The following is a 13,758-nucleotide window of genomic DNA, read 5'->3' on the forward strand; positions in this document are numbered from 1 at the left end:
AAGGCGCTCGCCTAAAAGCGCTTCCAGGCGCCCAAGTTGAAAATATTTTAGCTTTCAGCAGGCAGGGAAAAGCGCCGCATGTGCACGCGTGAGCGCAAGGTAAATGCCCAGCGCAACGCCAAGCAGCTGGAGTTCCCAAAAACGCGGTGCCCCCGTTATAAACAATTAAAAACATGAGCTGCGTTCAGGAAAAAACATCTTGGTGGACACGGGCCTTTAAAGTCTCTCTCTCTGTTCTCATTTCTTTCTCTGACAGACGATGGTAAGATCTTTCACGGTAGTGGGGTTGGAGATGCTTTCGGCCCCCGTTGCTTCAAAGGTGACATCATGGGCTGCGGGATCATGTTCCCACGGGACTACATTCTGGATGGTGAAGGTGAGTCGAGACTATTCATGACACTACATTCTGGATGGTGAAGATGAGGACAGATGGTTCAATAGAGTAGCCAGTTGCACCACCTCACAACTTAGCTTAGTTAAACTTAGATTAGTTATAGCATAAATGGCCTTTAAGTCAAGATTTACACATTATTCAAATTAAAGCTGTTGCACTACTCAAATTATTTGTAACTTATCTCTAAGTAACAACTAAATATTTACGCAAGCCTTTACGCTTCACTAACTCCTACTTACAATGGCAGACTGCTTTGATTTTATCATTGAATTAATTGAATATAACGAACGACCCCAAACTCGCCAACGCACTTTGTGAGACTTTACCTCCACACAATATTTGTGATGATGTCATCGTTGACATTTATGCAAGACTCTGCTTCAAGAGAGATGGTATAATGAATATAACAGCGGTAGACCTCCAGCACGACTTGAACGGTGCACTTTTCCCAAGCCTACAAGTAGGGGTTTCAGAAAAAATCAATTCGAATACGAATCGCGATTCTACTGTTGGATGATTCAGAATCGATTCTCATTTTAAAAAAAATTTCTTTTTTCCAAATTTTTTTTGGGGGGGGGATCTTGGATTTACCTTATTATCAGTTGATAAAACCTTTACAATTATAAAAGCTACATAAATGTACTCTGCTCTCATGCCAGCAGACTGGAGTAGATCCTGAAATCCTGTTTTGAATCAAGAATCGTTTTGAATCGAGAATCGTTTTGAATGGAGAATCGTTTGAATCTGAAAAACGTTTTTGAATCGAGAATCGATTGTTTTGAAAAAATCGGAATCGTGACCCCAAGAATCGGAATCGAATCGTGAGATAGCAGAAGATTCACAGCCCTACCTACAAGTGTGCCCTGCATTAATTACTACGCAAATGGGCTGATGCATGATGTAATTGGTGATACCATACAAATCCACAAATCCACCATGTGAAGGGCAGTGCGCAGGCCGCAGGGTTGCGATCGCCCTGTGCAAGTGCGTTGACGATTTTGTATACATACCAGTTGATCATGGAAATCAAAATGACACCAGACAGAAGTTTTATACTGTGGCAGTGTTTCCAAGACGTGCTTGGATTTATAGGACCCACATCAAAGTAAAAGCACCAACAGTGAAAACGAGTTGCATGAGAAAATCTTTCTCATGCAACAGAATTTAGTAACTCACTAGTTGGGACTTTACAACCTATCTAACATCCTATGCTAGGGCGTAAAGTCCTATTTAATGCATAACGTAGCTAGTAGGGCTGGTTGTAGACTGTTTGTATACAGTAGTAATGTATAGTCGCATAAATTGACTTGAGAGTCATCCGATCCATTGATCTTTTTATCTGTAATCACAGAGAAGTAAAAGGAGAGATGCGTGCTATTAATACACTTCTATGGCCACTTCTTCACGACTTAACCCAAAGAAAAGATTTAGCACTTCAATGCTTTAATGATGAGGTGCAAACAACCAACTACTAACGTTTTGATGCACGTCGTTTTGAAACACTCACACATACACACACGGGCATCTCACATGCGCATGTAAAACGGAAAGCCTCAATTCTTTGCTCCAGCTTATTGATTTTTTTGTAATGCGTAGGTATTCACTTAGAAGCCATTTGTGCGCTATAACTAGGCTAAGTGTGAACTTAGTGTCGGGTGGTGCAACTTACCCCAGGAGATTACATTCTGGATGGTGAAGGTGAGGGGAGAGGGTTCAGGAGACTACATTCTGGATGGTGAGGACAGAGGGTTCAGGAACGGCAATTACATCGTCACTCATTTAGAGACTTATTGTTGGCATAGCTTGCATGTCCGTGGGAGGTTTCACTCTTAAACCTGCTTAGTGTGGTTTAGCATCAGACAATTGTAGCAACATTCTCTCTTAACAGAGTAATCTGTGTGTGTGTGTGTGTGTGTGTGTAGGGGGGGGGGGTTGATTGGGCGTAAGACAATAGATCTGAATCAGGGTCTCGCACATGTTATAATAGTACAAATGCTACCTTCTTTTAGAGTCGTACAGCTCTTCACTGCTACCGAACAATGGCAGGGGCAATGCCTAAGCTTACCTCATTATCTGTAGCAGGACATATTCTGGGGCTTCACACATGAAATGTTCACAGGTGCGCGTACCACTCGAAACTTCAGAAACTCAGAAACTAGTTGAACGAATTAACCAGTTATTTGTCGTGAAAGAACTGGTTCATCTACATTTTGGAACGTTAACTAAGTATTTCCACTCGCATGAATGTACATGTCCTCAAACAAACACCCTCCCCTCCGCACTGTCCTCAGCCGACGTGGATGACTGGGAGCAGCTTAACGTCCAGCCCAGGCAGGGCAGCATCCAGAACATTCTGTACCTGAACGACGACGAAGAAGAGGAGGAGGACAGTGACGAGCTGGAACGTGGACCAGAGGGCAGGAAGGTCACGGTGAGGTCATGGCTAATAAAACAGAACCGGCTTTAATGTGCCTTTTTAAATGTATTCATTGCACACAAACGTATACTATACTTCGTCGATGAGATGTAAATCGGAAGATACAAAGATCCTGATTCTTTTCAGCCTTTCGGCATTACATTGACACTTTGATATTACTTGTTTCATTCATGCCAGAGGGCACATTCTTGTGTACCCTTTAAAATATCACACAGGCTCGGTGGTTGGGCCCTTACAGTATTTGAGTCCAGTGTCTTATTTTAGATTTTTCATCCAACGTAGGTGGAAGGGTGCAGCTCAGAGGAACAAAGGGTAGAGAGTAGGATTGCGGCAATAAATTCCCTATTACTTACAAGTCATTATGCTGAGATGCAAGCTCAGCACAAATGATTGCATACTTTCATAGCACAACGTAACACGGCATGGTCTGTACCCTGTGACCTGTGTATCACACGCCACACACACTATTGAACCCACCCAAGCCTCTTTGGTCTTCTAATGTGTCCCTTTAACACTCCAATCATCTGACCGCCCTGGGTCCTTGCTTTTGTTTGTTTACCATTGTTGCTGTTGCTTTAATTACCGCGGTTGCCAGTGTAGTCAAGCACTATTTTACCCTAGCCACACGTCTCCCTCTCGACATGGCGACCGGCCTGTTGAAGTTGTGCAAGTGAGGACAGGGGTCCACAGGGCGAGTGCTATTATATATGTGCCACTGAAACCCAAGAGGTTAGAAGGGGCCAGGTCGTAATCCAGGGATTTGTCAATATTTATTCAGCAGGACACATTACCCAAAAAGCTTTGTTCCTTGACATTACAGAGGTCTCTTTGGGTGTGCGCGTGTGTGTGCGTGTGCGTGCGTGTGCGTGCGTGTGTGTGTGTGTGTGTGTGCGTAGGTAGGTGGAAAGGTGTGGGGTCTCCGCCTGTGCATGTATGTCTGTGTGTGTGCGTGTAGATAAGGTGGCACAATGTAGAGCTACAGTGTACAGCCTCCAATATTGTTCAAACGAAGGAGCTGTTGCAGTTCTGCTCAGCCTTCATCCGAGGCCTATAATTGAATAGATGTTAAGCCTTTCTTTTTTGAGTGGGTGGCACTCTACTAAATGTTTGACAGACTTGGGAACAAGTCCTCAGCATTAGTAGTGAAAAGCTTTTTGATGCTCTCTGATTGCACTGTGCTCTCCTTTCACAACAGCTGGCTAAAGTTTGATCACACATCATGATTTAGTAGAGGCATGTACCATAAACATTGACTCTCTCCCCCAGTAAATGGACATTACGTGATCACCAATTTGTTTATCCACACTTCATGACTGTGCGATTCTTTTGTTCACATATAAGTGGCCTGTTGAATGCTCTCAACTGAACATTGTTTTAGTATCGGTATCTGGATCAGTGGAGATCGGAAACATGGAGGCTCAGTGGAGTGTGTGTGTGTGTGTGTGTTATTGAACATTGACTCATTGTTGCCCCCTTGTGGCTCTGCAGGTGTTCTTCACCAGGAACGGGAAGCTGATGGGCCGGAGGGAGGTGGTGGTTCCGCCTGGGGGCCTCTACCCCACTGTGGGCATGCTGAGCAGTGGAGAGAAGGTCAAGGTGGACCTGCATCCGCTCAGCGGTTGAGCCACACAACTGTGAATGGACACTCGGCGGTCTTGCAGCCCTGCTGGCTGTGAAGATGAGACTCTGCATGTTGCCAATAGTCCTCCACTTACCTGATCAAATGACTGGTAGTTGACCAGTTTTCAACCAGGCAAACTAACTCCCCTTCTCCAGGTCACGCTGCACCCAGCAGCCCTCTAGTGCACGTTGCTCTGGTCTTCCTAAAAAACATCTGGCTTTTATTTATAAGACTTTCACTTATATATCATGACAATGCGAGCACGTTGTCTTCCTGGTCATAGGAGCATTGCACGAAAAACTCCACTGTGGGTAGCGTTATATACAGTATATGGTCTGTGTGGGACCAGGCATAGCCCACTGTACTGTACCTGGCGCCAAACACCTCTTCGGAGACATAAAGAGTCCTATAATTCTATGCAATCTCTTGAGCCATCATCCAAGTAGCTTTTCCCAGCCCTGTAAAGCATACGGTTGTGTGTCTCTGAAACAGTGAGCCCTTAAATCCCTCTCATGAGGTCTGGCACACTTAGTTTATTTCATTTGTCACGGCCCCAAGCATAGCAAAGCAGGGCCAACAGTTGTGTCGAGTCAGAGAACTAGTTGGCAGTTCATATCACAGGCACCATGTTTCTCTCTCTCTCTCTCTCTCTCTCTCTCTCACTCTTTCTCTCACACTGTGTGTTTCTCTGTCTCCCACTCCATCTCACATTCTCTGTCTTCTCTCTGGGAAAGGGTGCCCCCCTGTGATTGATCGTTGACGTTGACCTACTGGCGAGGCCCCACTACCCGCCCACCCCCTGCCCGTTGGCGCTGTGGGTCAGTTCCACTATCTCAGAAAAGCATAAATTTGTCTTTTTTTTTTCTTTTTTTGCTCCAAGCTTTGATGCAATTCAGCCTGATCTCCAGAGAACTAGTATACATTGCACAGATCCAGTGCACTCCATTCCGTGGATAGTCGCCTAGAAACCCCGAAATTGCGTGCATATGTACGGCGAGTCCCACGGTGGGCGTAACCAGTCGCAACCCGGAAAAACCCAGAAGCAGAGCAGTCCCCACAACAAAATTTACGATTCTGTGCCTATCGGTACATAACTCAAACGGCGCTGAGTAGGCACAAGGGAATGTCGCAACGTTCGGGACGGCAACTCGCTCGCTTTAGCTCGCTCGGTGGCCCCTTACGTGGCGACAATTCCCGAGACTGCGCGCCTCCGAAATGGTTTTGTCACAAAGGGAGAGATGTACATATGCACAGAATTTCGGGGTTTCTAGGCGACTATCCACGGAATGAAGTGCACTGGATCCGTGCAATGTATACTAGTTCTCTGGAGATCGGGTTGTGCAATTAGTTAAGCAAGCTTTCATATCCACTTTTGCAAATCAGTGTCAGATAAAGTGATTTCTGAAGAGAAGAAGGACCGATGGACACATTCAGATCAGAGACATTGTTCTTCACCCAATTCCTTTTGTGCTCCATATCTCACCATGTGCTGGCAGAAGGAAAATCAGGCTTGGTCAGTGGTGGGAAAAGTACTCACATTTTTTACTTAGGTAAAAGTATCAATACTGCAATGTAGAAATACTTTGTTAGTAAAAAAAGTAAAAGTCCGGAATTAAACATTTACTTGAGTAAAAGTAAAAAATTAATGGCATCAAAATGTAATTAAAGTACCAAAAGTAGAAAGTACTCATTATACAGAAGGTCCCGTTTCACAAGTTTTCAAATGTATAAAAGTATTTTTTAAATAGCAGATCTACAAGCTCACAATGTGTCGCATCCCGAGCTTGTAGACCTGCTATTTTCAAATGGCCGAAATATATATAGGACTAAAGTGGTTAATTTATGTTTTGTAATAATAACAATCAAAATCTACTAACTAGTAACTATAGTTTTTAAATTGTAGTGGAGTAAAAGTATAAGCTTTTCCTCTGAGATGTAGTGGAGTAGAAGTAAAAGTATTGAAAATTGGAAATACTCCAGTAAAGTCAAAAAGAATACCTCAAAATTGTTCTTAAGTACAGTACTTGAGTAAATGTACTTAGTTACTTTACACCTCCGGGCTTGGTCTACAAGTGAAACCATGGCAGCATGTAAGAATGATGTTCCGCCTCCGATCTATTTTCTGCAAAGATTGTAGACATTATAATGATCATCTCCTCAGTACAGGGAATGTATTTAGTTTTTACCTGGCATTATGTAACTGAGAATATGAGGTAGTCACATGTGAAGGAGACTTGAGTAGCGGGCGTGGGGTGGGGGTGGGGGGAGTTAAGTCTTTCTCAAAGGAGGAAGGTGATATCTACATGGTCGAGTCAGTTGTCCAAAGCACTGTTAACCATTTCCCAGTCCCCGAGTAGGATCCTTTTACATCTTTGTTTTAGGCTGGGGGACATTCAAATGAAGTGCCATTTTAGGAGAGTTGAAGGGTGTGTAACAGAACAGAAGGGAATACAGTATGATTACAGTTTATCTGCTCATAAAACAGTGTATTTGTTTTGTTTTAGAATAAACAATGTAAGTCAGGGGGGAAGGGGTTAGGGGGAGGTCGTCTGTCTGTAGTTGTTTAATAACCCGCTGGATATAGCTGAAACTGATGACAATAGACATTTTGGTCTGCCGACATCTGCTGCATGTGAAAAAAAGACACAATGTACTGTAGTGTATGTATATGTAGCCACAAGCACTTTAAGCCTAATCCACTCTTCACTTCAGAAATCAGTCCTTTGCAGCAAGTGATGCGGTTGTACAATGAAGTGTGAAGTTAGCAGTTGCCTGTACAGCATACAACAGCAGCACCAGAGCCATAGCAATCTCAATGTACTTGGAAGTGAGACTGGTGGTCGTGGGTAAGGAAGTGGGGCTTGATTGTCACATTATCTAGTTGTTTTTTTATTTGTTTGTTTTTTTGGGTGGGGGGGTTGTATTCTCCATGCCAAATGATTGTGGTTTGGCAGCTACTGTCTTATATGCAATTTGTTTATCCCTCCCTCATTGTCTTAAAGGGACTGTTATCATCCATATTATACTGTGTTAATTATTGAGTTAAGTTGGTGAACCAACATTTTAATCAAATGTATGTTTTGGTGCTTTTCCACTGCATGGTACCAGCTCAACTTAAAATATTAAATGGTCCATTTATATAGCGCCATCGAAAAGCGCATTACCATGTGCGTTCCATTCACCCATTCACACACCGATGGCAGAGGAAACCATGCAAGGCATCAACCTGCTCATCGGGAGCAGTTAGGGGTTCAGTGTCTTGCTCAAGGACACTTCGGCACTAAACCAGGGGGATCAAACCAGGAACCTTCAGATTCCCAAGATTCCCATTAAATGGTTGCTCTACCTCCTAAGCCACTGCCGCCTTTTTGGCTTTCCACCTGGCAGAAGTTGTGGATAGTACCTGGTAATTATTTGGGTATCACCTCTGTTAGGATTCCATGCGAGCTGAGGTGATACCAAAAGGTGTCTTGAAAACTCTGCAGGCTAACGTTTTTGGCAGAGAATCATCACTAAAGTGATTTAACTGATGATGAAATTTTTTCAATTTTGATAAATTAATTGATTTGGAAACAAAACAACTTGGGGCCATAACAATCCAGGACTGCAGCAGTTGGACCTATTCGGATTAATCAAAATATTATTTTTATTTTTTGGGGGCTTTTTATGCCTTTTATTTAGAGAGGGATAGGGAAAGTAGGGGGGGGGGGGAGGAACCTGCGACACGCTGTCAGGCTGGCATTGCAACCTAGGGTGCCTGGAACGTCATCCTACGGCCCAGGCCCGGATTAATCAATTTAATCGATTATAAAGAATAATCAATATTTTGTATCCGTGTCGATTTGTTATATATAATAAATTATATTTTAAACAAACGCTACTAATTAAATGCCTGGTACCAAAAGCGAGTAGAGTTCAGTTGGGCATGCAGTGGGAAAGCACCATTTGTTTACTTCATATACTGTATCAGTTGTCCATTAACTAATCACAATTCTGTAAGTTAAATACTACAAGCTGTTCGATATACATTCCTTTGCCTCTTCATATAAGCTGCATAGAGCAATCTTTTGGCATGTAGGTTAGCTTTTACATTAGATAGAGTTACACTAGGATAGAGTAGAATCCTTTGCCGACAGCAATGCTAGAATCTTCAAATTCTCTTGTATTCAAAGAAGTTGCTAATTAGGTCACATATGCTGGAGATAGTTTTAATCATATTTATTCACTTTCAAGCCACTGATTGTGCTCAACAGCCAATTTTGTGACCGCAAGCTATAAACCTCGACAGGTATGGTGCATGTACAAATGTAAAACAGAGACAAATAAATATGTATTATTTTCCTGCAGGGCTATTATCTGAGACTGTTGTACAGGTTATCAATGCTGAGAGTATCAAAGATGTCACTCTGAAACTGTTAAGACAGGTCGATAGCGAAAAGATATTTTTTTAATCTAATTACTGATGTGGCCATCTCATGTTTTTATTTTTGGTAGGTCAGGGTGTTATGATCAAGCCATTGGTGATGACAAAACTAGAACTACGTACAATATGCTGGCGGCTTTCACCAATTTCTTCTGAATTTGACCAATTCAGAGCTAAACCGGGTCAAAAATGTGTAACTTGTCAACCCTTACTTGGATCAATGACTGTTGATTTATATCTTGTTGACTTGCAGTGTAACTTATATGTTGAATAAAGATTTACACAAGTTGTGTAGGTTTGTCTTGGGACATTTTCTTTTCATTCCATGTACATACTGTAATGATGCCTGCCTGACATTCATTGATTATTTAAAAAACACAGATGATTGGGGCACCCTGGTGGCTCAGTCTGTTAATGCACTGACCACACTGTTCCCTGGGATTAAACCCAGGGAACGGTGGTGTAATGGCGTTAAACAATTCTGTTCCTACAGTATGCATTTCCATATAAATATATAATTGTATGAACATCATGGTTATTATCGTAGCCATGAAGCCTAATCCATTAACATGCACATATTAGTAGTGGGAAAAGAAATTATAGAAATTGTCAGTAAGTGTAAGAATAAGTCATCTACAGATTGGAATGGAATTGACATGATATTAATCAAGAAAGTAATTGACTGTATTATAGACCCACTAACCTACATCTGTAATTTGTCTTTGACAACTGGTTCATTTCCACAGAAAATGAATGTTGCCAAAGTTATTCCGGTATATAAAGCCGGGGAAAAACATCACTTCACCAATTATAGGCCGATATCCTTGCTTTGCCAATTCTCTAAAATATTGGGAAAATTGTTTATTGTGAGATTAGATAATTTCATTGAAAATCATAAAATTCTGACAGACAGTCAATACGGTTTCAGAGCGAACAGGTCAACAGCAATGGCACTGATGGAGTTAACAGAGGAGATCACTAACTGTATTGATAGTCATAAATATGTTTTGGGAGTATTTATAGATTTGAAAAAAGCCTTCGACACCATTAAAAAATGGAAAGGTATGGTATAAGGGGAGTGGCGTTAAACTGGGTGAAAAGTTACATGCAACACAGGCAACAGTTTGTTCAAATGGGGGACTATAAATCATCATTGGCTGACATTACTTGTGGAGTCCCACAGGGGTCAGTGTTTGGCCCAATACTGTTTATTTTATACATCAATGATATATGTAGTGTGTCAAATATGTTGAAATTTGTTTTATTTGCAGATGATACCAATGCATTTTGTTCAGGGGAAAATCTACAGCAGCTTTTGGAGGTCACCACAACAGAAATGAATAAACTAAAACATTGGTTTGATATAATCAAATTATCACTAAATTTGAGCCAAACTAAGCTTATGTTATTTGGAAACCGTAAATTAGATATACAAGTACAAATGATGATAGATAATGTTAACATTGAAAGGGTATATGAAAATAAATTTCTGGGTGTATTACTGAACCACAAAATCTGCTGGAAACCCCATATAAGTTATGTAAGAAGCAAGCTAGCACAGAGCATTGCAGTTCTGGGGAAAACAAAACACATTTTGGATCATAAATCACTTCATATTTTATATTGCTCACTTATACTACCATATCTCAATTATTGTGTAGAGATTTGGGGTAACACAAAAAGAGCCATTAGAATAGTTAACAAGGTAGGCTATCTAGATCACACTAATATACTATTTTCAAAATCACATGCCATGAAGTTCATGGACCTTGTTGAATATAAGACCTCACTAATCATGTTCAGAGCAAGAAACAAACTATTGCCAGGTAACATACAAAAAATGTTTGGTGACAGAGAGGGGGGTTACAATTTAAGACGAGAACTTAATCTAAAAATGCATTGTGTTGGTTCAACCTTGAAAAGTATGTGCATTTCAGTTCATGGAGTGAAATTGTGGAATGGACTGAGTTTGGAGGTTCAGCAAAGTCCAAATTTGAATCACTTCAAGAAGGTTTATAAATGTGTCATATTTAAGAGATATTTGGATGAGGAGGGGCCATGTTGACCTATGTAGATAGAGTATCTGCTAGTAGGGTTGGTTTTATTTTAATTTTATTGTATCTCTGTTATTACTGCGGTTATTTTTATTGTTCTATTTTTATATTTTCTTTTTAACATGCAGTGGAGATGTTTAGGTGTGAATACATTTATTTATTTTTAAAAATGTGAAAATTGCTAGTGAAAAAGGGGGTAGGAGTTTATAAGTTTTAGACTTCATCCTACTCCTTTTCGGACATTGTTGTTGTTTTTTTCTACAGTCTTGTATTCTATTTGTCTTTTTATTAATGATGTTCGAAATAAAACTCATTCATTCATTCATATTCAGATGTACTGATAATATAAATTCAGATTATTTAACATTCTCCCTTTTAAAAGTGCATCACAGGGCACCCGCTGGGTTAGTGGTCCAGGCGCATGCCACATAATACCACATAATATGTGCATACCACATAATGGCTGTCAGGCTTTAGAGCCTACAGTATATTATACTGTAGGCTCTAAAGCCTGACAGCGTGTCGCAGGTTCGAATACCGATCCTGACGTCCTTTGCTGCATGTCAACTTCACTGTGCTGCTAGTGTTTGCTTCAGGGAACTGGTGATGGCCTACAAGGTAACCAAGAGCGTGGCACCCCCATAGCTTCAAGACATGATCCAACCCCACAACCGTACCCGCTCACTTACAGTAGATCAGCTAACACAGGAAGGCTGCCCAAAACACCCAGGTCAATACTCTAGACATCTTAGAATATTCTACCTCCTGGCTTCCAAACCGTGGAATGAACTCCCCCTTGCAGTCAGAACTGCAGACTGGCTACCAATTTCCCACCGCAATCTGAAAACTCTGACTCGCCTCTTCAGACTCCACCTCACCCCCTAGCACTCCTGTCCTGTGTCCTTGTATCCCCCCCCCCCACCCCCCTTTTTTCCAATACGTTTTTCTATGCAGATATACAGTATGTTGGTTACTTGTTCACGTTTTTGTTATTCATATTTATTTAGCTACTTACCTACTCTGATCTTGCACTTGTAAGTCCCTCTGGATAAGAACGTCTACTAAATGCCTAAATTATAATTGTAGCCGTTGAGAGGCTCTGTCATCCGGAAACTGTTGTGAAAACAATTGGTCCATATTGGAGTGAATGGACTAATCTCCACTCTCTCTTTACACCAGTGGTTCTTAAAGTGGGGTCCGGGGACGCCCAAGGGTCCTTGAGGGGATTCGGTTAAATGGTCCCCAGTTAAATGATTGATAGTTACAGTAAGAACCAAATGGACACTTCAGGTTCTGTAACTCCAAGAGTGTACAAATGGAACCAAATGGACCCTTACAGGTCCATTTGGTTCCATTTGTACACTCTTGGAGTTAAAGGGGTCTGTGGCCTAATGCATGCCAAACTGGTGGTCCTTGAAATTAAAAAGTTTGAGAAACACTGCTTCACACCACTGGTTGTAACCATAAAGTGGCCAGACACATGGAAATAATATGTTAGAACAAGAACAGATGAAACAAACAGACAGACATAGATTCTCCTTTAGGGTGCATTCAGACTCGGAATTAATTTAAATGAAATGAAAATGGCAACAGAATCAGAATCAACTTTACTGTCACATCACAGGTTTACAGGCGTAAAACTGGGCGAAATTCATTTTTCTGCAAGCTCCATGTTTTTGTTATTTCCATAATAAAAAGGGAAGGGGAGGACAAGGGGGAAGAGAGATCAATAAAAACAAACACATTATCTACATATTTAGAACGTTAATGAGTATCTTGACCGTTCATAAATTAACTGATATCAGGGCGCTCTATGATGTAAAAATCAGAATGCTCTGAAATCAAAGCGGCACCCTTTAGTGTGTGGAGTTCAAAAATAGACTTGGCGCCCCCCTGCCAGATGGTAATGCTATGTGACCGATTCCCAGAGCTACAGCGAAGAGGGAGGTCACAGATTGGGCTAAGGCCAATTGTGACTGCTTAAATCAGCCATCACCCACCCTACTGTTACCAACCAACAACCTTGCCACCATGACTACTGTGATTTGTAGTTATGTCTTTGATATATTTTCTGTTTTCTTACAATTTTTCTTCAGAATTGTATATTATTGGTGTTGTATTTTTGTGACTGAAAGTGCCCTGTCAAACCAAAACTGGCTTGGGCAGTTGGAAACCAATACCTTTATGCATACTGTACTTTGATTTGTACACTACTTAGATTGTGTGACAATGGCAGAGATGCCGGTTAACTTAACATACTGTTTAGGAAGTGGTTAACTTCTGTTTAGGCACAAACTGTCTATTCTTAGTCTGCATTGCAAAGCGTCTTTGGCGTTTTAGGGAAGTCGGTGTGGGAACCGGCTTTCCCGATTGGCTAACCTGACTCGTCGGCTTCACTGATTTGCTGAGCTTTGCGTCACGTTTGTACGGCTTCGCCAGTGTTAGTGGTGGCGTGTCAGAAAATGAGCCTGAGACTCCCAACACGTCAGACAACATCTACAACAACTACATCAGGTAAAGGAGTACTGCATAAACATATGGGCATGTATTTTCCGACTTGCATCGTTCACCAACTTGCGTGCGCCCGAGTAGGCCAGCGCCTGAAGGGCGTCGGTCTAGTATATCTATACATGTAGCCTATCTCAGATTTTTCTTTTGACCCGTTTCTTTGTTTTTCTCCTTGCTCTCCCTCTCTGCCCCCCCCCTTTCCTGAAAACTACGAATGGTGGAACTTGCATAAAAAATAATTTCACCCACTTTACACCTGTAAACCTGTGATGTGATAATAAGTCACTCTGATGATTCTCTGCCCTTCCTTCGGCCTGGAGT

General features: G+C 41.6%; 1 protein-coding gene across 1 annotated transcript in view; it reads left to right on the plus strand.

Moving 5' to 3' along the window:
* The window catches only part of spryd3 (SPRY domain containing 3), a 57,656-nt gene extending 48,505 nt beyond the window's left edge, over window positions 1–9,151 (plus strand). The window contains exons 9-11 of the mRNA XM_080444215.1: window positions 257–376; window positions 2,686–2,825; window positions 4,320–9,151. Of these exons, the coding sequence (XP_080300341.1) occupies window positions 257–376; window positions 2,686–2,825; window positions 4,320–4,454 (395 nt within the window). The 3' untranslated portion in view covers window positions 4,455–9,151. The remainder of the gene's footprint in view (window positions 1–256; window positions 377–2,685; window positions 2,826–4,319) is intronic.
* Window positions 9,152–13,758: the final 4,607 nt, after the last annotated feature.

Source organism: Gymnoscopelus braueri (genome assembly GCF_963280865.1).
Source record: "Gymnoscopelus braueri genome assembly, chromosome: 12".
NCBI lineage: Eukaryota > Metazoa > Chordata > Actinopteri > Myctophiformes > Myctophidae > Gymnoscopelus > Gymnoscopelus braueri.